Source organism: Anomaloglossus baeobatrachus, chromosome 2, assembly GCF_048569485.1.
Source record: "Anomaloglossus baeobatrachus isolate aAnoBae1 chromosome 2, aAnoBae1.hap1, whole genome shotgun sequence".
NCBI lineage: Eukaryota > Metazoa > Chordata > Amphibia > Anura > Aromobatidae > Anomaloglossus > Anomaloglossus baeobatrachus.
Window position 1 is genome coordinate 128,423,792 of NC_134354.1, and position 24,062 is coordinate 128,447,853.

The 24,062-nt window shown below is 46.0% G+C and overlaps 1 protein-coding gene across 1 annotated transcript in view; it reads left to right on the forward strand.

Moving 5' to 3' along the window:
- SERPINF1 (serpin family F member 1) overlaps positions 1 to 24,062 on the forward strand; it is a 144,409-nt gene that overhangs the window by 73,974 nt on the left and 46,373 nt on the right. Inside the window, exon 3 of the mRNA XM_075335335.1 lies at positions 23,198 to 23,378. Within this exon, the coding sequence (XP_075191450.1) occupies positions 23,198 to 23,378 (181 nt within the window). The remainder of the gene's footprint in view (positions 1 to 23,197; positions 23,379 to 24,062) is intronic.

The following is a 24,062-nucleotide window of genomic DNA, read 5'->3' on the forward strand; positions in this document are numbered from 1 at the left end:
GTGGTAAGGGGTGGTTCTGGACTTCTGGATCCCATACATCTGATGCAGCTCCTCGATAATTTGACCTTCAAAACAAGCCCCCTGATCAGAGTTCAACCTCTCCGGACACCCATAGACCTGGATGAACTGTCGACAGATGGCCCGCGCAGCCGACTCGGCAGTCTGATCTTTGGTAGCAACAGCAACTGCGAATTTTGTGAAATGGTCTATCATAACCAGACAGTATTGGTAGTCACCACTCGCCGTCCCAATCGACAGGTAGTCCACCATCAACAGCTCAAGGGGCCGGGATGTCTCAACTGTTTGGACAGGTGCACGCTGCTCAGCGAACTTGTAAAGCTCACAGGTGCGACAGGCTTGGCAGACATCTTCAACCAGCTTGCGGAGTCCCAGACAGTAGATGGACTGTTGGATCCACCGGAAGGTCTTGTCTATCCCAAAGTGGCCGTTCCTCTTGTGTGCTTCTCCCACCATCTCACGGGCCATTTGGGCCGGCACTACAACCTGTAGGCACTCCTCCAGCATGTGGGATAGGAAGATCCTCCGGTATAGCACTCCTTCTCTCAGAATCAGGTGATCCCATTGGCTGAGCAGGGTCAGGGTACTGGTGGACAGTCGTGACCGCGTGTCAGAGGACGGCTTCTGCTGCTGCTTCACCCATTGTTTGAGTAGGACACATTCAGCATTCCGGTCCTGGATTCTGCACCATTCCTGTGGGGACAATGGGGACCCTACTGGAGTGCCAGCCTCATCCACAGCATAGTGGCGACAATCCATCATCTGCCAGGCTAGTCTTGCGAAGTCAGGCATCTCGTCTCCTTCCAGCTCCTCGTCCCGGTCCTTAGTGGGCGAGGGGGATGTCCTTCTGGACAGGCTGTCCGCATTCTGATTTTCAGCCCTAGCTCTTTTTTTAATCTTGTAGTTAAACTTGGAGAGCCGAGCCATCCATCGCTGCTCCATAGTCCCAAGTTTCGCATTTTCTAAGTGGGCCAAAGGGTTGTTATCCGTCGGGACTAGTACTTCTGTCCCCGTCAGATATCCGGCAAATTTCTCAGTCATTGCCCACATCAAGACCAACAGCTCCAGCCGGAATGAACTGTAATTGGTGGGATTCTTTTCACCTTCATGTAGGGACCTACTGGCATAGGCTACAACACGTTCCTTGCCTTCTTGTACCTGTGAGAGTACTGCCCCCAGACCCTGTAGGCTGGCGTCAGTATGTAATTGGAAGGGCAGGGTGTAATCTGCATATGCCAGGATGGGGGACGACGTCAAGGCACCCTTTAGAGCTTGGAAGGACTCTTCTTGGGTAGGTCCCCAATTGGTGAGTTGTCCCCTGGGACTGTTGGTGGTTCCTCAAAGCAGGTCGTGCAGTGGTGCGGCAAGCCGGGCGAAGTTCTTGACGAACCGGCGGTAGTAGCCTGCCAGTCCCAGGAAAGCCCTGACCTCCTTGACAGTTGTGGGCTGTGGCCAGTCCCGTACAGCGGCTATTTTCTCCGGCGATGGTTGTACACCTTCGGCCGAGATCCTGTGGCCCAGGTAATCGATCTCCTGCTGTAGAAGACAGCACTTGCTGGATTTCAACTTCAAGCCATGTTCCCTTAGCCTCTGGAACACTCGGCCCAGCTTTTGTAGATGTTCTTAGAACGTGGCTGAATAGACCACAATGTCATCAAGGTAGATGAGGGTGAAGTCGAAATTGAAGTCTCCCAAGCAGCACTCCATCAGCCTCTGGAAAGTTCCTGGCGCGTTGTTCAGGCCGAAGGGCATCCTGTCAAACTCGTACAGACCCATGGGTAGGATGAAAGCGGTCTTTTCTCTGTCCTTTTCGCTCATGGGTACCTGCCAATAGCCGCTGGCAAGATCCAGGGAGGAAAAGTACTTGGCTTTCTTCAGAGCCTTCAGGGATTCTTCGATCCTCGGCAAAGGGTATGAGTCCCGGATGGTGCAAGCATTCAGGCGACGGTAGTCCACACAGAACCTCAGGGATCCATCTTTCTTTTTAACTATTACCACCGGTGCAGCCCAGGGGCTCTGGCTCTCTTGTACCACTCCGACATGGAGCATGGAGTTCAGGAAGTTTTTGACTTCTTGGTATTGCTGGGGGGGTATCTGCTGGTATCTCTCGCGGATAGGAGAAGCGTTACCTGTAGGGATCTCATGTTGGATACTGGTGGTGCATCCAAAGTCGGTGTCATGCCGGGCAAAGGATGCCTGGTGTTCCTGCAGTAGTTTTTCCACCTGGGACACTTCCTGTTTAGAGTATTGGGATGAATCCAGCTGACACTTCTCTAGCAGCTCCTTTCCAGCTTCAGTGTCATCTGTGGCGGTGGCCATGGCGGAGACAGTCACTGTCCAGTCTCCCTCTGCCGATGGGGCAAACTGGAGGGGTACCCCTGGGATTCACCTCTGTAGGTAGGGCGTAGACTCTGGCGAGCTGTGTCCCCGCTTCTAGGTCGACGCCTACACTAGCCGTATTGCTCAGACAGACAGGGATCCTTCCCCTCCTCACGACAGCCAGAGTGCGAGCGACTAATGGGTTCAGTTTTCCCTCCCTCGGGGTTTGCGGCTCAATCAGTACCTCCACGCCTTTAAGCGGTTTTGTGGTGCTAAGGGGTAGCGAGATAATTGTCTCCTTTTCAGCCGGTAAGGTGATCCTAGTGTGGCGAGGCACGGTGATAGTGGCTATGGGCCGTTGTTCCTCTGTCATTTGCTGTAGGCTGCAGACCCGAACCACTCTTTGGAATGCTCGGCGGGTGGCCCCGTGTGTGGTAACTTCCTGCCAGTACTTGGGTCCCCGCTTGGTAAACAATACCAGGTCTAGGTCTTTCAGTATGTTCATCCCAATAATCATGGGCGTTTCCGAACCGAAGCCTTCTTTGACCACGATTATCCCCCTCTTCCCGAGGTCCTGTCCACACATTTCGGTGCTCATCCAAGCTACTCCCGTTACTGGAATGGGTAGATTATTGGCCGCTTTGATCTTGATGACGGTATTCGGGTCATAAGCAGCCGCAGCCCGTGGTTGTAGATATTTCTCGTAAAAGTGCTCTGAGATGGTGGACACCTGGGATCCAGTATCCATTAGTCCTTGCACGGCAACCCCCTCTAGCATTACTTTCAGTGTAGGGCTGTTTGATGCAAGCTGGCTCCTTTGTTGGTTCCTTATCTCTTTGGCCTTCCCGGTCGAGTGAGCCTCCTCAGCCGGGGTGTCTAGTTTAAAGGTGCCTGCTGTTGAGAGGCACGGCTTGGCGGTTCTAGTGAATAGGCCTGGGGCTCCATTCACTGTTTCAAGTGAAACTCCGCTTGCTGGGGTGTTTGAGAGTCCATTTGATGGAACGGCTGCGGGTCGGGTTGGAAGGAGTTCCTGGGGGCAACGGTTTGCTCTGTGACGGGGGTCACCACATGTCCAGCACTTTACCATAGGCCGGCTAGGTTGCCGTCTCACTTGCCTATCCGCCTGTCGGTCTAATGTGAGCTGCAGCACCTGCTTCTGTAAATCCGCCACCATCTGCTTCAGTTCCTCCGTGTCGCTGTTCTGAGTATTTGTACTGTACATGGATCTGCAAGTAGCGCTATAAGTCTCTGTTCCCGTAACAGGTCCCCTAGAACGTTCTATGGCTTCTTGTTTAACCTCAGCAAATGTAAGGGCTGGATTTATCCGGAGTAAGTCCTGCAATGAGCGGTTGAGATACATATCTCTCAGTCCTATTACGAATTGGTCCCTCAGCACCAGGTTGCGGGAGGATGTACCAGCTAGATTTTCTCCATTTTTGCAGGCTTGTTCCAGCAGTACTTGGAGGGCGTTCGCATATCGGGGAATGTCCCCCCACTCGAGCTGTGTACGCTGGAAGAACATGTAGCGCAGTGTTCCCAGGTATCTGGTCGGCCCATAGGTGTTCTCTAGCACCCACACCAAGTCATCTAATGTACGCTGGCCCCTAACCGTCTCCAGTCTGACCGTCGTCCATGCCTCCCCCTCTAACGTCAGCATAGCCATTTCCGCTAAGGTCTTAGGATCAACATTATACATTTCCCCCACTATCCTAAGTTGTTCTGCCCATTCAGGTACAGGGTAATTCCGTCCATTAAACTTTCTCACTTGATTTACAATAGACGCCGGAGGAGCTGTCTGACTATAAGCTACCACCGGGAGGGGATTTTGCTGGTCACAGATCCTGCCGACTACGCCAGATGAAGTGGCCGCAGGTCTGACCGCGGCTGAGTTCCCATAATCTGCGCCAACAAAATCCCCATGCTCAGATTTTATGTAAGGGTACATTTCTTTACTGGTAAACATCTCAATGACACGCAGCTGGCTTAGCAGCACACATAACCTGGGTTTGCTATCTGGGTCCTTAACTTCAGACGCGCGGCGCAGAACACAAACAAAACAGCAATGATAAACACGAATTCTGTCCCTTACTTGCCCTATAGGTTATATTACCAGTCCAAAACACAAGGAGGAAGGGCTCCCACGTAGCAGGCCTGGACTCTGGGTAACCGGTGGCGACTCCAAGGGAGAGAAGTGGAAGATCTTCAGCCCTCTCAACAGAGGACTAGCTTACAGTCTATTGGTATGGAGGAAGGAGATGGTCCGGAGGTCCCTTGAGTCCAGTATCCCGTCTGCTGCAGTTCTGACAATCCCTCACACTTCAGCGATGAGGGCAGTCCGAGGCAGGTTGGTTCAGGTCCAACTCCAGTAGCTCAGTGTCCTTTTCCCGTACTTTTACTTCCTGTACAACAAGTGCCTGAGGGAGGGGATCAGATTTTACAGCGTCCACCCCTCGAGCAGTTTCAGCACTTGTCCACAAGGTGGCAGCACCATCCTGTGTAATGTCAGGCTCCATGTTCATTTTAATCACAAAACAGTCAGAGCTGCTCGCCTCGTTACAAGATCTTCTGTGGAATAAGTCCACACTGGTTAGACATGGTTCCCCAAGTGTAGAAATGAGCGAACCCGTGTGTAGCCAAACCATACTTCCACGGGTTTGGACTTGGTCCGAACCACAATGTAAGTCACTGATTGGAAGTGTGAGTGTCTGCTCATATGCAGGCAGCCATAAGTAGATCACTTCCGGGAGGAGGGTGGGCAGTGTTTTTCCATATATTTTTTGGGGGGGTTGCACAGTACATCTAATAACGCTGTTGTTACCCCCGTGTGCAATGTTCAAACACTACAAGCGGCTCGCACTGGCCGAGCACCAAGCGTACCTGAGCACAGTGATGCTGGCGAGAGTGAAGTTCATACGTAAAGTGCCAGAACCCGAACTCTCTTTTTATTTGTTTTCTTCTAAAAAAAAAAGTGGGTGTTTGGCCGAAAACCAAACACTGAACCTCAGGTTCACTCATCTCTAGTTTTGGCTGTTCATGACCCCATCATTGATTTTACTAGCTGTTCTTCCTTGATTCACTTTTGGTAGTTGATAACCTATACATACCCACAGGAGCGGTTGTTTGGGAGACGCTCTGACCCTTCACAATTTAGCCCTTGTTAAAATCACTCAGATCATTACACTTGTCCATTTTTCCTCCATCCAACACATCAATTTTGACAACTTAAACTGTTCAGTGTTTCCTAATATATCTCACACCTTGACAGATGCCAGTCTCCCGAGATAATCCATGTTATTCACTGCACCAGTCAGTGGTTTCAACATTGCGTCTGATCAGTGTTTATTGGCAACAGAACGAGAGGAAAATTGTACTCACTTTTCTTCTAGCGCTGGTGGGTGTGAGTCGTCTCTAACTACAGTCCTCCCTGGCACTCTCCTGCGTGGTACGGGGAGGAAACGTCTGCTAAGAATTTGTTTTGGGGAAAAATTAGCTCTTAAAACTACACATTTTACATCCATCTGTATTCAATGATTGACAATGGGAACAAACCTCAACACATAATGGCATAATCTGTCTAGAATTACATTTCATTTACATGAACGGGGATCTTGAAACAGCTCCAGCTTTTCCGATTGTTGTTATCACTGGCAGACACGCAATGTTAGAGAATGGACAAATTCTAATGTTGCTTCTGCTATGCTAGCAATTAACATGCTGTGCATTAGTTCCCAGCATTAATCCCTCCAGATAGACATCATGAGATTCACTTAACATTGTATAATTATTAAATATATTATTCTTGGTTGAATAATAGTTTTAACAAACTTCGCATTAATATAGAATACGGGTGAATATAAGAAAGAAAGAAATCTGCTTCTTTCTCCACTTACGAGCCACTCCACCCCAGCTCTGTTACTTATAATCCCTACTAGGAAATCTGACTTGGCTAGAAAAAGATGACTGAGATAACTGTAAGAAATGACAACAGAAATATGAGGGGCTGCTGATAAGTCTTTGGCTTTACCCAGAAAGAAACGAGATAGGATGATGAAACACACTTCTTACATTGGTATTCCAAGTTCTGTAAGTCTAGCAAAAAGAAGGATTTCAGTTGTGCCTCAAACCAGGCATCCGTAGCAGCCATGGCATCAGAAATCGTGTGAAATTTGGTATCTTTGAGGTGTTTCTTCAGGTTTGGAAACAGATGATAGTCAGAGGGAGCTAAATCTGGTGAATAAGGTGGCCTGTCGACCAGCTGGAAGTCCAGCTCTGCCAGTTTTGCTGTGGTCGCTTGTGCAGTGTTAGTGGAGGCATTGTCTTGCAGAAACAATATTCCTTTGGACAGCTTGCTGCGCCTTTTAGCCTTCAGAGCTGCCTTCAATTGGTCCAAAAGTTCAATGTAATACTTTGTATTGATGGTGGAACCCTTTTGAAGGTAGTCTACTAGCAGCACGCCCTCCTTATCCCAGAACACAGATGCAATCACCTTAGTGGATGATTTTTGCACCCTGAACTTCTTTGGATGAGGAGAACCCCTGTGCCTTCACACTTTTGACTGCTCCTTGTTTTCAGGGTCATACAAATAAATCCAGGTCTCATCCATAGTGACCAGCCAATCAAGAAAGTTCTTATCAGTCCAGAAACACTGACAAATGGACCGGGAAGTTTTCACTCACATGCTTCTCTGATCTATAGTCAAACATTTGGCAACCCACTTTGCAGATAACATCCTCATGTCCAAATGTTCATGGATAATTACGTTATCATGGATAATTACGTTATCATGGATAATGGACAAATACGTTCACTGGAAATCCCCATGATGTCTGCTATTGCTTTAGCTGACATTCGTTGATTCTGCAGTATCAGGTTGTGCACAGCATGAACAATATCTGGAACAACCACTCTCGGTTGTCCAGGACGTTCCTCATCATTGGTGCTGAAGTGGCCCGTTTTAAATTTGGCAACCCAGTTCTTAACTGTGGAATATGAAAGGCATTGATCCCCAAATGCGACATCATCATGAATATCCTTCGCGGACTTTCCTTGCAGAAACAAGAATTTTATCACTCCTATGCTCTCAGTTGCTGTGAATATTGCATTAGACTCCGCCATTTTGTTTTCCCGCGTGCGTGAACACGGTTGCCATGAGCAACAAACACAAAATTTTGAAAAAATATATTACACACATTAGGCTTTCATTTGATTTAACTTTCGTTACAATAGAAACAAAAAAAGATCACAAAGCCAAAGACTTATCAGCAGCTCCTCATATATGGTTAAATAGCTATCGGTCTTTTATTGTATTTTGCTTGAGTCGTTAATTGTGCTACACTGAATACGATCTTCATCACCTGTCAAAAATAAATCATTAATAAAGTTAATAGTGATGAGCAAGCACTCCCACGGCATCAGGAGTGTCTGACTTCAGCACACCCACCAAATTGAGACCAGCATGAATAAGTAGTCTATTTTTACTACCGTACATCAGAGAGGACTGAAAATAAAAGACAGGGGGAAAAACCAGGGCATAAAAGTGATTCAATGGCCAAAAATGATGTTCTTTTGCATGTATGCAAGCATGACAGCTTATATTGAACAGTTACATGAAATGGCAGATACACACTAAACTGTTGAAACACAGAGCTGTACAGCCTAATGTACAAGTGCATCTCAATAAATTAGAATATCATCAAAAAGTTAATTTATTTCAGTAATTCAATACGAAAAGGAAACACATATTATATAGAGTCATTACACACAGAGTGACCTATTTCAAGTGTTTATTCCTGTTAATGTTGATGATTATGGCTTACAGCCAATGAAAACCCAAAAGTCATTATCTCAGAAAATTAGAATATTATATCAGACGAACTAAAAAAATTATTTTTAACTCAGAAATGTTGGCGCTTACTGAAAAGTCTGTACAGTAAATGCACTCAATACTTGGTCGGGGCTCCTTTTGCATGAATTACTGCATCAATGCGGCGTGGCATGGAGGCGATCAGCCTGTGGCACTGCTGAGGTGTTATGGAAGCCCAGGTTGCTTTGATAGCAGCCTTCAGCTCGTCTGCATTGTTGAGTCTGGTGTCTCATCTTCCTCTTGACAAGACCCCATAGACTCTCTATGGGGTTTAGGTCAGGAGAGTTTGCTGTTCAATCAAGCACAGTGATACTGTGGTTATTAAACAAGGAATTGGTACTTTTAGCATGGTGGACAAGTGCCAAGTCCTGCAGGAACATGAAATTTCCATCTCCAAAAAGATTGTCAGCAGATGGAAGCATGAAGTGCTGTTAAATTTCCTGGTAGACGACTGCGCTGACTTTGGTCTTGATAAAACACAGTGGACCTATACCAGCAGATGAGATGGCTCCCCAAATCATCACTGATTGTGGAAACTTCACACTAGCCCTCAAGCAGCTTGGATTGCAGCCTATCCACTCTTCCTCCAGACTCTGGGACCTTGATTTCCAAATGAAATGCAAAATTTACTTTCATCTGAAAACAACACCATGGACCACTGAGCAACAGTCCAGTACTTTTTCTACTTGGCCCAGGTAAGACACTTTTGGCATCGTCTATTGGTCATTAGTGGCTTGACTCAAGGAATGCAACAGTTGTATCCCATGTCCTGGCACCGTCACATTTGTAATTACAAAATTTTGCACAGACATCTCATTTGACTCAGGGAATGTCATAGACTATTGTGGCACCCCTGAATATATCAGGGTGCCACAGGGTACTGCAATACTTTCCCAGGGTGCAGAGTCTACCCCCCATGGTTCCAGGTTCCCAATAACCGGTGTCACTACATCAGCACCACAAATCCCAATGACACCTCACATCATGGCCTGTCAGACACACCAGTGGGTTGGTTAAGCTGGAATAGAGCCACCCACCTAGGGGTCATACAGACTGCTGGGAGGGAGGAAGTAGTCAGTTGAGTAGTAGCCCTCAAAGAGTGAGGAGCTGGGAGTTGTAGCTCCCAGGGAGCGAGACCAAGGTTGGGTCACAGATGGTGGTCAGGGACCACAGGAGTCGGGGACCGGTAGCAGTGACATTGGAAAGGGGTGCGACGGACATAGTCTAGGAGGACTGTCGGCATCAGCAATCCCAATAAACGGATCAGTTCGAGCACGATGGGGTACAGGACCCTAGGTCAGGAGCAGGTTCAGCCATCCTGTTAATTAACCTGGGAGGGAGAGTATCTTCACGAACTTCCCTAAGAGCTCAGAGATTGAAGGCATCAGCACAATGCGGGGGATAGGGTTTTCCAGTACAGCAACCCAACTGAAATCTCAAGTACCAGTCATCAAGAGCACAGCTGCCCTACACACAGGTAGCGGGGCCCCAACAGCTTCATGCCAAGGGGCCACAACGAACACTAAAATTGTGCACTGAGGCAAGGGTACGGACTATCAAGTGACACCGGTGGGAGCGGACACCTGGATGGGCTCCCCTGTAGTGACTGTGACGCACAGAGACTCTGGTTTATCTTCAGTTTGAGTGTCTGCTTTTTAATCTTCATCCTGCACCACGACTACCTACAGTGAGTACTCTGTTCCCCTGCACCCTGCTCTCCCAAATAATCACCAAAACCCCCAGAGGCCGGGGCTTTCCTTACCTGCGGAGGGACCGACACCTTGCTGCCCCACACCATCTGTCCCGGTACTCCCTCCAGCAGCGGCGGTACTCACATTATGGCAACCCGCAGGTGGCGTCACGAACTTCTCCCCTGTAAATACCCCCTTTTCAAGAATCGGAGTGTTAGCCCAGCCCGGGTCTGGACCCCTCGAGCCACGACCACCCCGGATCTGAGCACCACGGTCTGCGCCGGGGCGGCACACTATGTTTTGAGGGGAGAATTTAACCCTGCGCTTTACAGTTATTCGCCAAAAAAACTGTTTACATTAAAGTCAATGGACCTGGGAGCTACAGGTCATTAATAGGAGCTCTGATTGGTTGTTATAGGCAACAAAGGACATTCTTAGTATAAAGCCTGCTTTACACGCTGCAATATATCTTACAATGTGTCGGCGGGGTCACGTCGTAAGTGACGCACATCCGGCATTGTAAGGTACATTGCAGTGTGTGACAGGTACGTGCAATTGCGATTGAACGTTAAAACGTTCATCGCATTCACATCGTACCTGTCTCTAGAATTGCACGTCAGATTGTTCATCCTACCCGGGGTACCACACATTGCAGTGTGTGACACCCCGGGAACCATGAACAGATCTTACCAGCGTCCTGCGGCTCCCGGCCCACAATGTGGAAGGAAGGAGGTGGGTGGGATGTTTACGTCCCGCTCAGCTCCGCCCCTCCTCTTCTATTGGCCGGCTGCCGCGTGACGTCGATGTGACGCCGAACGTCCCTCCCACTCCAGGAAGTCGACGATCGCCGCCGACATCGAGGTCGTATGGACGGGTAAGTACGTTTGACGGGGGTTTACTCGTATGTGCGTCACGTTCAACAAATTGAACGTGCCACACATACGATGGGGGCGTTGCAAATCGCATACAAAATCGTATGTGAAATTGCAACGTGTAAAGCAGGCTTAACAAATACGGATATGAAATACAAACTAAAATACTGAACGTGTAAAGCAGGCTTAAGACAGCTTATGTGTCAGTTAATATGATTTTGGTGGAAAGACAGGCAGAGCGATAGAGACAGAGAGAGAGAAACAGAGACAGGGAGAGAGAGAGACAGAGCACTAGAGAGATAGATGGAGAGAAAAACCGAGAGATAGAGAGATCATAAAAAAGAGTGAATCAGCTCACCACCATGTAGTCATTCCAGGAAGGAAAATCCGGACTGTGCTCATGGGTCAAGAAGGCTGTAGTCAATAAAAAAAAAAGGCAGATCCCAAGTACAAAAGACGTCCATAAAAACTTGAAATGAAGTTAAAATTTCATTTCATTACAATAATGGTTAAAAAAAGAAGGAATAAAACATAACTCCTCCGATCTACGTGTTTCAGACGCGATCGTCCTTAGTCATGATCGTCAGGAGGAAGGTAGAACATGAATTAAATAGCAAATGCAACAGGTGAACATGACAACAATAATTAATTATGACAGCCCCCCCCGGTAAGCTATATTTGAATTTTAAGACGCACCCCTCATTTTCCTCCCAAATTTTTGGGAGGAAAAGTGCATTTTATAATCCGAAAAATACTGTAATTACCATCAGGTTGTTTATATAATTAAAAAATACTTACCAGTATTATCTTCAGATGAAGTGACTAATAAAATACCCAGTTCTGGAATCAATTTTGTTTCCAAAAGGGGTTCCACTATGGGAGGAGCCTTTTCCCCCACTGATCATACAAAAGTTTTTTCAAGAAAAAAAACCTTCATATCACAGTTGGCTGTTTATCACAGGGTCCTATAGATGTGGCAAAAAAGTGGGCTTTGTCCATTCATGTCTAACAAGAAATCCACTTTGGCCACTGCCACTAATGTTCTTTATGATAACGAACATTTTTTGAACTGTGGAGGTGAGGTTGTTTATATTATTACCTGCAGCAAATGCCTTCTGCAACATGTCGGTTGCACGAGTTGTGCATTAAGGCCCGTCACACGCAGCGACGTATCTAATGATATATCGCCGGGGTCACGGATTCCGTGACACACATCCGGCATCGTTAGCGACGTCGTTACATGTGACAGCAAGGAATGACCATTAACGATGGAAAATACTCACCTTAACGTCCATCGTTGACACGTCGTTCCTTTTTAAAAAATCGTTGATGGTGGAGGACTCAGGTTGTTCATCGTTCCCAAGGCAGCACACATCGCTACGTGTGACATACCGGGAACGACAAACAACAGCTTATCTGCGGCCGCCGGCAATGTGGAAGGAAGGATGTGGGCGGGATGTTACGTCCCGCTCATCTCCGTTCCTCCGCTTCTATTGGGCGGCCGCTTAGTAACGCCGCTGTGATGCCGCACAAACCGCCCCCTTAGAAAGGAGGCGGTTCGCCGGCAACAACGATGTCACTAGGCAGGTAAGTACGTGTGACGGCTCCAAATGATTTTGTGCGCCACGGGCAGCGATTTGCCCGTGACGCACAAACGACGGGGGCGGGTGCTTTCACAGCAATATTGCTGCGTGTAACACCCCCTTTACGCACTAGAATTGCTGAGCATATATATACGATATCAAAAACACTTCTACTCGTACCCCTTCTACTGCATCACAATATTTTAAATTAATACATCAAGGCAATACCGATGGCCTTGAGGTACATGCTTTGAAAAAGATACATGTTGACATGAGAGGTGAGGATCGGATTCGTATGCTTCATTATCAAGAAGCACTTCTGATATTTAAAATTAATACTTCTTTTTCTACAGGGTTAAACAAAAGGTCAGACTTGTTGCTTTTTTTACTGAATTGGCCACATTTTCTATAGCGTTAAGGGTGCTTTACATGCTGCGACATCGCTAGGGATTGCTAGCGATATCGAGCGCGAAAGCACCCGCCCCATCGTTCGTGCGACATGTGGTGATCGCTGCCGTAGCGAACATTATCACTACGGCAGCGTCAGACGCACATACCTGTTCAGTGACGTAGATGTGACCGCCGAACAATCCCTCCTTCAAGGGGGAGGTGTGTTCGGCGTCACAGCGACGTCACAGCGGCCGGCCAATAGCAGAGGAGGGGCGGAGATGAGTGGCCGGAACATGCCGCCCACCTCCTTCCATCCTCATTGCCGGTGGACGCAGGTAAGGAGATGTTCGTCGCTCCTGCGGTGTCACACATAACGATGTGTGATGCCGCAGGAACAACGAACAGCCAGCAACATGCTCCATCACCGATATTTGGTAAAGGAGAGACGTGTTATCAACACTTTTTGCCGTTTTTATGATTGTTGATCGTCGCTCCTAGCTGTCCCACGCTGCGATGTCGCTAACGACTCCGGATGTGCATCACAAACACCGTGACCCCGACGATATCTCGTTAGCGATGTCGCAGCATGTAAAGCCCCCTTAAAACATAAAAGTTAAACAAAAGGTCAGACCTGCTGCTCTTTTTATTGAACAGCTCTTGCCATCTTGTTTGTTATGCATTCATAATTAATTATTGTCGTCATGTTCACCTGTTGCATTTGCTATTTAATTCATGCTCCACCTTCCTCCTGACGATCATGACCAAGGACGATCACGTCTGAAACGCGTAGATCGAAGGAGTTATGTTTTATTCCTTCTAACCCTTTTTTTAACTATTATTGGAATAAAATGAAATGTAATAATATTAACCCAGTATTCTTATGTGCGAAATACAAATGAAAACAGTGGTGGATGGGGTTGTCCTCTAAAACACCACCAGTCATTATTAGTAATGTGTCATAGAGGTGAGTCCATGCTTAGAACCCAATCATATAGGGGTAAAGCTAAATAGAATGGTTGAGCTGTGGATTTGGTGCTGCTTTGAAGCACCCAAAAACCACAGTAACAGTTAGCTGCTGGGGTCTTTTATTTGCTTATTAAACTCTGATTTTCAGATAGACAGCTGTTTCACCCATATTACCATGCGGCCATTACATTATGTCATATGCTATTGCTGGTGAAATAGCTGTTTCCCAGTAAAATCACGATTGCTTGTTAAAATAGCTTTGTTCATCCAAGTTATTAAAAAAACATAAAAAAAATTTTTGTTGAAAATCTAAAACTTTCTATGTAATATCTTCTTTTCATGATCACAGCCTGTGTACAAAAGTCAGTAGAGAACTATTGAATATTTCAGGCTTTTTAAGATGATGGAGTGTAAGAGGGTGACGTACGGTGATGTACCCCCCTGAAGACTAAATGTTGTTTTTGCAAATATTTGATGATACATATTTTTATTTCTAAGCTATTGAAAAAGTATATATTCCCTTTCCGGTCGCAGTACTGCCAAAGGTCACAAGTAGAGATGAGCGAACCGGTCCCGGTTCGGCTCGAGGCGGTTCGCCGAACGGAGGTCCCGTTCGAGTTCAGTTCGTCGAACGTTCGACGAACCGAACTCGAACGTATAGGCTATAATGGGAGGCAATCACAAACACATAAAAATGCATTATAAATGTACACAAACAGTTAATAAACATTGCCATAACACTTACCGGTCCTCGCGATCCCTTCTGCACTCTGTCTCCTGCCGCTATTCCATCCGATGATCGCTGAATCCTCCCGGTGACCTGCACTGCCAGCAGAGAAGCAGGACCTATCGTGACGTCAAAATAGCCATGTGACTAGTCACGTGGCTATTATCTCATTGGCTACAGACTGGTCACATGACTATGACACGTCATGTAGGACCTGCGAGTGCATCTCTCCGGTACACGGTGCACATATGTGTATCGCCGTGTACCGGCGACATGCTCTAGCACACGGTCGACTCCCCATTCCGTTAGGGACTGGCTGACACAGCCGGTCATTAACGGAGATCACCGTTGCCATAGCAACGCAGTTAGCGGTGACGTCACCGCTAACCGCGGCTCCGAGAGCACCGTTGCTATGGTAACGCGTCTGTCAGCGTTACCGCTAGCAGCCAGCACTGATCACTCACGGAGTGAAGGCTGTACGCTGCTTCCCGATTGTAGTGAGCATTGTAGTGAGGATGGAGGTTCCCCAGCCCCAAGTGATGAGCTGGTGAATCTTTTCCTCACTACAATCGTCACTACTACTACACTAGAAAGAAAGAAGACAGAAGAGCAGGATCGTGGAGGGCTGACAGGGGTAATAAAGATGGAGTCTCTAATGTGTCTGTGTATTTATTTCTATTAAAGTATTTTTTCTCTGTGTGGTGTCTTTTTTTTAACCCTTTATTGGAGATTCTTAATGGCCGGGTCAAACGTGCCTGACATTAAGAATCTCTGGCTTAATACTGGCTGGTAAAACAAAGCCAGTATTAACTCATGATTACCCAACAAGCCACCCGGCTCCAGGGCTGTTGGAAGAGTTGGATACAGCGCCAGATGATGGCGCTTCTATGAGAGCGCCATTTTCTGGGACGGCTGCGGACTGAAATCCGCAGCAGAGGCGCCCACAAACCTCGGGCTAACCTGTGCTGCGGATTCCAATCCCCAGCTGCCTAGTTGTACCCGGCTGGACACAAAAATAGGGCGAAGCCCACGTCATTTGTTTTTTAATTATTTCATGAAATAAGTGAAATAATTAAAAAAAACGGGCTTCCCTATATTTTTGGTTCCCAGCCGGGTACAAATAGGCAACTGGGGGTTGAAGGCAGCCCGTGGCTGCCAGCTGTACCTGGCTAGCATACAAAAATATGGCGAAGCCTACGTCATTTTTTTGGTGGGCAAAAAACTTCTGCATACAGTCCTGGATGGAGTATGCTGAGCCTTGTAGTTCTGCAGCTGCTGTCTGCTCTTCTCCATACAGACAGACAGCAGCTGCAGAACTACAAGGCTCAGCATACTCCATCCAGGACTGTATGCAGAAGTTTTTTGCCCCCTGAAAAAATTATGTGGGCTTCGCCATATTTTTGTATGCTAGCCAGGTACAGCAGGCAGGTACGGCTGCCCCCAACCCCCAGTTGCCTATTTGTACCCGGCTGGGAACCAAAAATAAAGGGAAGCCCTTTTTTTATTATTTCATGAATTTCATGAAATAATTAGAAAACAAATGACGTAGGCTTTGCCCCATTTTTGTGTCAAGCCAGGTGCAACTAGGCAGCTGGGGATTGGAATCCGCACCACCGGTTGGCCTGAGCTTTCTGGGCCCCACTGCTGCGAATTGCAGTCTGCAGCCACCTCAGAAAATGGCATTTTCATAGAAGCGCCATCTTCTGGCGCTGTATCCAACTCTTCCAGCACCTGCCTGCTATACCTGGCTAGCATACAAAAATATGGCGAAGCTCACGTCCTTTTTTTGTAGTTTTTTGGCAAAAAAAATAAAAAATGCTTCCCTGGATTTTCCATTGCCAGTGAAGGTAACACCAAGCAGTGGGGGTTAGCAGCCAGTAGCTGCTTGGATTACCCTTAGCTAGCAATACAAAAAATGCAGCGGGAGCCCATATATATTTTTTTTAATTATTTATTTAAATAACTAAAAATAAAATGGGCTTCCCTGTATTTTGATTGCTGGACATCACAGTGCTGTAAAAATAAATCTTTAAAAAAATGACGTAGCGCTCCGCGGTATTTTTGATTCTCAGCGCAGATAAAGCAGACAGCTATGGGTTGCCACCCCCATCTGCCTGCCGTTACCTTGGTTGGCAATCAAAATACAGGGAAGCCCATTAATTTTTTCTATTTAAAAAATAGTTAAAAAAAAAAAATTACGTTGGGTCCCCCCATTTTTGATAGCCAGCTAGGGTAAAGCAGACGGCTGTAGCCTGAAAACCACAGCTGGCAGCTTTACCGTGGTTGGGGATCCAATGTGGAGGTCCCCTCAGGCTCTTTTTTATAATTATTTTATAAATATTAATAATTACACAATAAAAGTAGGGTCCCCCCCAAATTGGATCACCAGCCAAGGTAAAGCGGACAGCTGTGGTCTGGTATTCTCAGGGTGGGAAGGTCCATAGTTATTGGGCCTTCACAGCCTAAAAATAGCAGGCCGCATGCACCCCAGACGTGGCGCATCCACTAGATGCGCCAATCCTGGCGCTTCACCCCAGCTCATCCCGTGCCCTGGTGCAGTGGCATACGGGGTAATAAATCGGGTTGATACTAGCTGTAAAGTCACCTGAGATCAAGCCCAGCAGTTTGTGATGTCATGGCGTCTATTAGATACCCAACATCATAAACTGTCAGTACTAACAAAAACAAAAAATCGACAAAAGAAATTTATTTGAAAAAACAGTCCCCAAAACATTTCCTCTTTCACCAATTTATTGTAAGAAAAAAAATAAAGGGGTCCCACGACGACTCTGGACCGTCTAGAATATGGGGGGGAGACACTCAGGGAACGTATCCCCCATTTTCTAGGAGTGCGGACCCTTCATGTGAGGAGTGTGGGTGCAATGAATCTGCACTCACTCTCCCCGGGTCCACAGCAGCAGAGTCCATGTCGTAATGGTTGCTACCAAAGCTGCAATGCCCTGCTCATGAGGTAAGGGCATGCCTAATCAGGAGAACTACTGTAGAGGAAGCTCTGCTCACTGGTATATAGGTGCTCAGAGGTAATAATAGATAAAATTAGTGAGTAACCTCGGCACTCTATATCTCCCAGACTAAGTCAGTAAGTCACAACGGATAGTAATGCAAAATCACTCTTTATTGGTCCGTATTAAGAAAATTTTTTTTTCATAAGCATATATGTTTTTGTCCAAAACAAGTTACAAATGACGTTTCGGCCTGAGCCTTCGTCAGATTGGACTTATCTGCATGTAATCATGAAAAATGACAATAATCAGTATCACATAAGAGTGAGAGAACAATAACATAAACTCGAACAATGTAGAGGTACAATTGGGATGCAGCAAAAAAATTGCAACACAGCAAGAAATGAAACACATGATACAAATGTCATAATACAGTACAAGGACAATATAGTAATGACAAATATGGGGTCAGAGTAGGCTTAGACAGCTCTGGTACGAAAGAGATGTCAATCATAAAGTAACATGTGCAGTAGGTGTAGAGCTACAGTATGCATGGCAGAGCTAATGGGTAGACTGACCATAGAAAAAGAACGGAGAAAAAGTGGAGAAAAAGTGGAGAAAAAGTGGAGCATAAGAGGAGAAAAAGTGGAGAAAAAGTGGAGAAAAAAGTGGAGAAAAAAGTGGAGAAAAAGTGGAGAAAAAGTGGAGAAAAAGTGGAGAAAAAGAGGAGAAAAAGTGGAGAAAAAGTGGAGAAAAAAGTGGAGAAAAAAGTGGAGAAAAAGTGGAGAAAAAGTGGAGAAAAAGTGGAGAAAAAGTGGAGCATAAGAGGAGAAAAAGTGGAGAAAAAAGTGGAGGAAAAAGTGGAGAAAAAGTGGAGAAAAAGTGGAGAAAAAGTGGAGCATAAGAGGAGAAAAAGTGGAGAAAAAGTGGAGAAAAAAGTGGAGAAAAAGTGGAGCATAAGAGGAGAAAAAGTGGAGAAAAAAGTGGAGAAAAAAGTGGAGAAAAAGTGGAGAAAAAGTGGAGCATAAGAGGAGAAAAAGTGGAGCATAAGAGGAGAAAAAGTGGAGAAAAAAGTGGAGAAAAAGTGGAGAAAAAGTGGAGAAAAAGTGGAACATAAGAGGAGAAAAAGTGGAGATTAAGAGGAGAAAAAGTGGAGAAAAAGTGGAGCATAAGAGGAGAAAAAGTGGAGCATAAGAGGAGAAAAAGTGGAGCATAAGAGGAGAAAAAGTGGAGAAAAAGTGGAGAAAAAAGTGGAGAAAAAGTGGAGCATAAGAGGAGAAAAAGTGGAGAAAAAAGTGGAGAAAAACTGGAGAAAAAGTGGAGAAAAAGTGGAGCATAAGAGGAGAAAAAGTGGAGAAAAAGTGGAGAAAAAAGTGGAGAAAAAAGTGGAGAAAAAGTGGAGAAAAAGTGGAGCATAAGAGGAGAAAAAGTGGAGATTAAGAGGAGAAAAAGTGGAGCATAAGAGGAGAAAAAGTGGAGCATAAGAGGAGAAAAAGTGGAGAAAAAGTGGAGAAAAAAGTGGAGAAAAAAGTGGAGAAAAAGTGGAGAAAAAGTGGAGCATAAGAGGAGAAAAAGTGGAGAAAAGGTGGAGCATAAGAGGAGAAAAAGTGGAGAAAAAGTGGAGAAAAAGTGGAGAATAAGAGGAGAAAAAGTGGAGAAAAAGTGGAGAAGAAGAGGAGAAAAAGTGGAGAATAAGTGGAGAAAAAAATGGAGAAAAAGTGGAGAAAAAAATGGAGAAAAAGTGGAACACCCTTTGGTACCTTTCATGTGGCACTAAGGGGTGCTTAGCTTTGTATTTAGCCAAAAAAATGAAAAAAAAAATTACGTAGGGTTCCCCCTAGTTTTGTAGCCAGCTAGGGTAAAGCAGACGGCTGCAGCCTGCAGACCACAGCTGGCAACCTCACCTTGGCTGGTAATCCAAAACTGAGGGCACCCCACGCTGTTATTTTAAATTAAATAAATAATTAAAAAAAAAAACACGTAGGGGTCCCCCAAAATTGGATCACCAGCCAAGGTAAAGCAGACAGCTGGGGCCTGATATTCTCAGACTAGGGAGGTCCATGGTTATTGGAATCTCCCCAGCCTAAAAATAGCAGGCCGCAGCCGCCCCAGAAGTGGCGCATCCATTAGATGCGCCAATCCTGGTGCTTCGCCCCAGCTCATCCCGCGCCCTGGTGCGGTGGCAAACGGGGTAATATATGGGGTTAATACCAGATGTGTAATGTCACCTGGCATCAAGCCCTGGGGTTGGTGAGGTCAGGCGTCTATCAGATACCCGACATCACCAACCCAGTCAGTAATAAAAAAAAATAGACGACAAACACATTTTTATTTGAAAAAACACTCCCCAAAACATTCCCTCTTTAACCAATTTATTAGATTGAAAAACAAATCCAGGTCTGGTGTAATCCAAGGGGTTGCCATGACGATCCACACTGTCCCAGTCAATGAAGAGCAGGATGTTCCCCATTGGCTGGGAGAGCAGTGCAGTGACCTGAGCTAACATCAATGGGTCAGCCCAGGTCACTGCAGGGCATGACAAGTGCTGCTGTCAGCGAGGTACATTACCTGCGCTGATCTCCAGCACACTGACAGCCCCTGTCACTGAGTTCAATGACCGGCGCCTTCACAGCAAGTATCGCGAGAGGCCCGTGACGTCACCGCTAGTCAGTCTCGGGTCGGAAGCGAGAGGTGATGTGACAAGCGGCGGCCATGGAGGACAGTGACAGCGCTGAGGTCGGGATGGCGGGACTTCATCACCGCAGGTAAGCCGAGCGGGGGGGGGGGGGATGTGTGTGTGTGTGTGTGTGTGTGTGTATGTATGTGTACATGCCGCGGGCAGGAGGGGGCGGAGGGAGCTGAGCGGGGAAGTGTGGGCTTCCTGCACGTAACTAAGATAAACATCGGGTTACTAACCAAAGCGCTTTGCTTGGATACCCGATGTTTATCTTGGTTACCAGCTTCTGGCAGGCTGCCAGCGATGGCTCCTGCACACTGTAGCTGTAAAAAGCCCTGCTTTTTGCTGCTAGAACCGTTCTCGAACGTATCTAGAACTATCGAGCTTTTAGCAAAAAGCTCGAGTTCTAGTTCGATCTCGAACACCCCCAAAATCACTCGAGCCTAGAACTGGAGAACCACGAACCGCGAACCGCGCTCAACTCTAGTCACAAGATGTCACTGTTTCCTATCCACTCCTGTAGAGTACAGAGTGAGGATTTGGGTTTTTCTATCAGAAATAAAGGGATATTGTTGTCAGGGTTAACTGCAGAGTCAGCCCACATGGGGGTGGAGTAGAGGATGCATAGGAAAAAGTAGTTTGGAGTTTAGTGTGGAGTGCAGTGTGGAGTATAAGAAGAATAACAGATAGAAGCAGACAAGTGTAGGGAGCGGTTGGAGAGTACAAGGGAGCATGAACCAAAACAAATGTTAGTGGTGAGTGACATAAAATTATCACAGAAGAAAGTGAGTGCAACCTGTAGAGCAGTCATCGATAGGAGTGACTCCAGTGTTGACTGGCTGTGAAAGGGGACCCTGTAAGAGAAAGCATCCGCCTAGCTGGATACACAATAAGAAGCTATCGGCTCAAGGAGTGGCCTTTGTAAGGAATCACTGTCTGTAGTAGTGGGCAGGGAACACAGTGAAACATATTAACTCGTGGGTACCGGTGCCAAAAGAAGAAAGAAGACTAATTTAATTTGTCTTCGTAATGGAGCCATAGTGTTACACATTAACCCGTGTGGTCTAGCACAAAGAAGGAATTGTCCCTCATTTGTTCCATCCATTTACTGTAGACAAGTTAAATGCCGTTGCCTGAAAAAATGAACCTCTGTGTTATACAGAAGATAACGTGAAGTGTGCTGCCTGCTGCCCTATATACCCAACTCATCTGCAGAGTAAAGTGTGACTTGTTTATAACAACTTAGGGTACTTTCACTCTTGCGTTGTTTTCCTTCAGTCGCAATCCGCTCTTTTGGAAAACAGCGAAATCTGTTAACGGATTCCGCTGTTTCCCATAGACTTGTATGGATGACGGATTGTGCCAAAAGTGCCTGCGTTGCTTCCGTTGGCCGACGCTGCGTTGCTTCTCCTCGGCGTTAACGTTATGTAACGTTAATTGCTTGCGGCAAAATGACGCCGAGCAGCGGATTCCGTTGCTTCTGTTAAAATTTATAATGGCTTCCTATGGTAGCGGATTCCGTTGCAAAGTGTTTTACAACGGAATCCGCTGCTGGATTCCGCTAATTTCTAATGAGCATGCCCAGAATGAAAAAATAAAAAAACAGAGCCGATGCATTCCGTTAGACAGACGCCTAAAGGACGCCAAACGGATGCAACGGGTCCGTTATTTCACAGGAATCAGCTAACGGATTCCTGTGAAATAACGGATCCGTTGCATCTGTTGACACCACAAAAATAACGGATGCGTCAAAACGACGCAGCAACTGACCCAGCGGATTTCGCCCAATGCATGTGTGAAACTAGCCTTATCTGGTGTCCTTATCCTGAAGAGAAAGGGGTTTAAGGAGGAACAGAATCACCTGGGTCTGAGGGCGAAGGTGTTCACAGTAATTACATTATCAAATCCACACACAGAGCAACCATTTATTTCTGTAGCGTGCCAGGGTGAAGATACCGAGTCCCTCGCTCTTGGCTATTGTTTTCATTAGCACAGATTGCTCTTCCTCCTTCAGCAGGCACTTAAGAAAAATACAGTCTTGGGCAGTCAATACAGAAGAAAATGGGGTTTCATGGAATCTGGTGAGGTGTACAGCAGTGAAGAAATCTGGGAGAATATATAGTGCAGGGAAATTATAGGACACTGATGGTAATGAGTCTCATGAATTCACTCATGGTAAAAAGGGAAGAAATCACTGTAATGCTGTAGTTAGATAATAGATATCGCATGGCTGACTTTTTCCATAGAAACTTCAAATCCCCATAGACTGTATTGACTGTAATGGCTGTGCAGTGAGGGACAAAGCCAACAAGTAGACTTCCTGAGTTATAGCATGTTGAGTATTTCTTTAAACCAAATAATATAAAAGTATCTTAAAATAATGGTCTGTACTGCACAAATTGTCTAAAGGGGCTTTACACGCAGCGATATCGCTAGCGAGCGTACCCATCCCTGTCGTTTGTGCACCATGGGCAAATCGCTGCCCGTGGCGCACAAAAACGCTAACACCAGTCACACATACTTACCTTCCTAGCGACGTCGCTGTGGGCGGCGAACAACCTCTTCGTTAAGGGGAAGGTTCGTGCGCCGTCACAGCGATGTCACACAGCGGCCGGTCAATAGAAGTGGAAGGGCAGAGAACAGCCGCATTAACGACATGCCCACCTCGTTGCCGGAGGACGCAGGTAAGCTGTTGTTCGTCGTTCCCGGGGTGTCACACGTAGCTCCCGGGGTGTCACACGTGTGCTGCCTCTGGAACGACGAACAACCTGCGTCCACAATGACCAACAAGATTTTGAAAATGAACGACGTGTCAACGATCAACGATAAGGTGAGTATTTTTGATCGTTAACAGTCGCTCGGAGCTGTTACATGCAATGACGTCGCTAACGACGCTGCATGTGCGTCACGAATTCCGTGACCCCGACGACATATCATTAGATATGTTGTTGCTTGTAACGGGGCCTTAAGGCTCTTTGGTCTTCCATTTCCTTTTACTTTTGCCCATTTCGAGTAGTATCTCCTTTTCTAACGAATTTTCCCTCATCACCTGTCCAAAAAAAGTCAGTTTCTATGTATATTTCTGCTATATTATATTACAATAATTATACTTTTGTACTATTTCATAGGTCCCCATTGCTGTAGAAGAGGAAGAAGATCCATTCTACAAGAGTCCACTCAATAAACTAGCTTCCTCTGCATCCAACTTTGCCTATGATCTTTACCGTGCCCAATCAAGCAAGAATCCAAATAGCAATATCTTTATGTCCCCACTGACTATTGCTACAGCTCTTTCCAGCATTTCCTTGGGTGGGTAAGACCTCAGAAAAAAAAAATCTATATATATTTTTTTTTTTTTTTTTTTTTTTTTTTTTTTAAAGGATGGGCAGAAGGGAGTATTGACTTTGGATTGTGAAACATTTGATTGACGAAGTCTTCTCCTGTTTGGAAAGCTCTGTGACTACCAATATGGCTGCAATTAAAGGCATTTTTAAAAATAAAAAACATGGTTTAAAGACCCCTAAAATTAGAAAACACTTTTTATTGACTCATTATCCATATTGATGATCTGTGACATAACTAAAGTGCTATATTAAACCATGGGACATAAAACCTCTATGATCTCTTTCTAAAGAGGTCAGAAAATAACTGGCAGAGTGTTTTTAGTGTGCTGTAAGAGTATGGGTAAGGGAAATATATTAGATTTATTATTTTAGGCGCTTTGTCACTATAATAGTATCAAAGGAATTATCCATTTAAAAAAATCATGTACCATGTGTTCCTATTGGTGATTAGCGAGCACTACCATTTTTAATGTTCAATACTCAAAACAAGCAGCTGGTGGTCAGATGGGCACAACTCGTGTACAGAGAACAATGAAAGTCAATGGGGAACTCTTCCGGAAAAATGCTTGAGTTTCCCATTGACTTCCACTATACTCAGCTACTCAAGTCATGCCCATCTGAGCACCAGCTCCTCATTTCGAGTACCGAG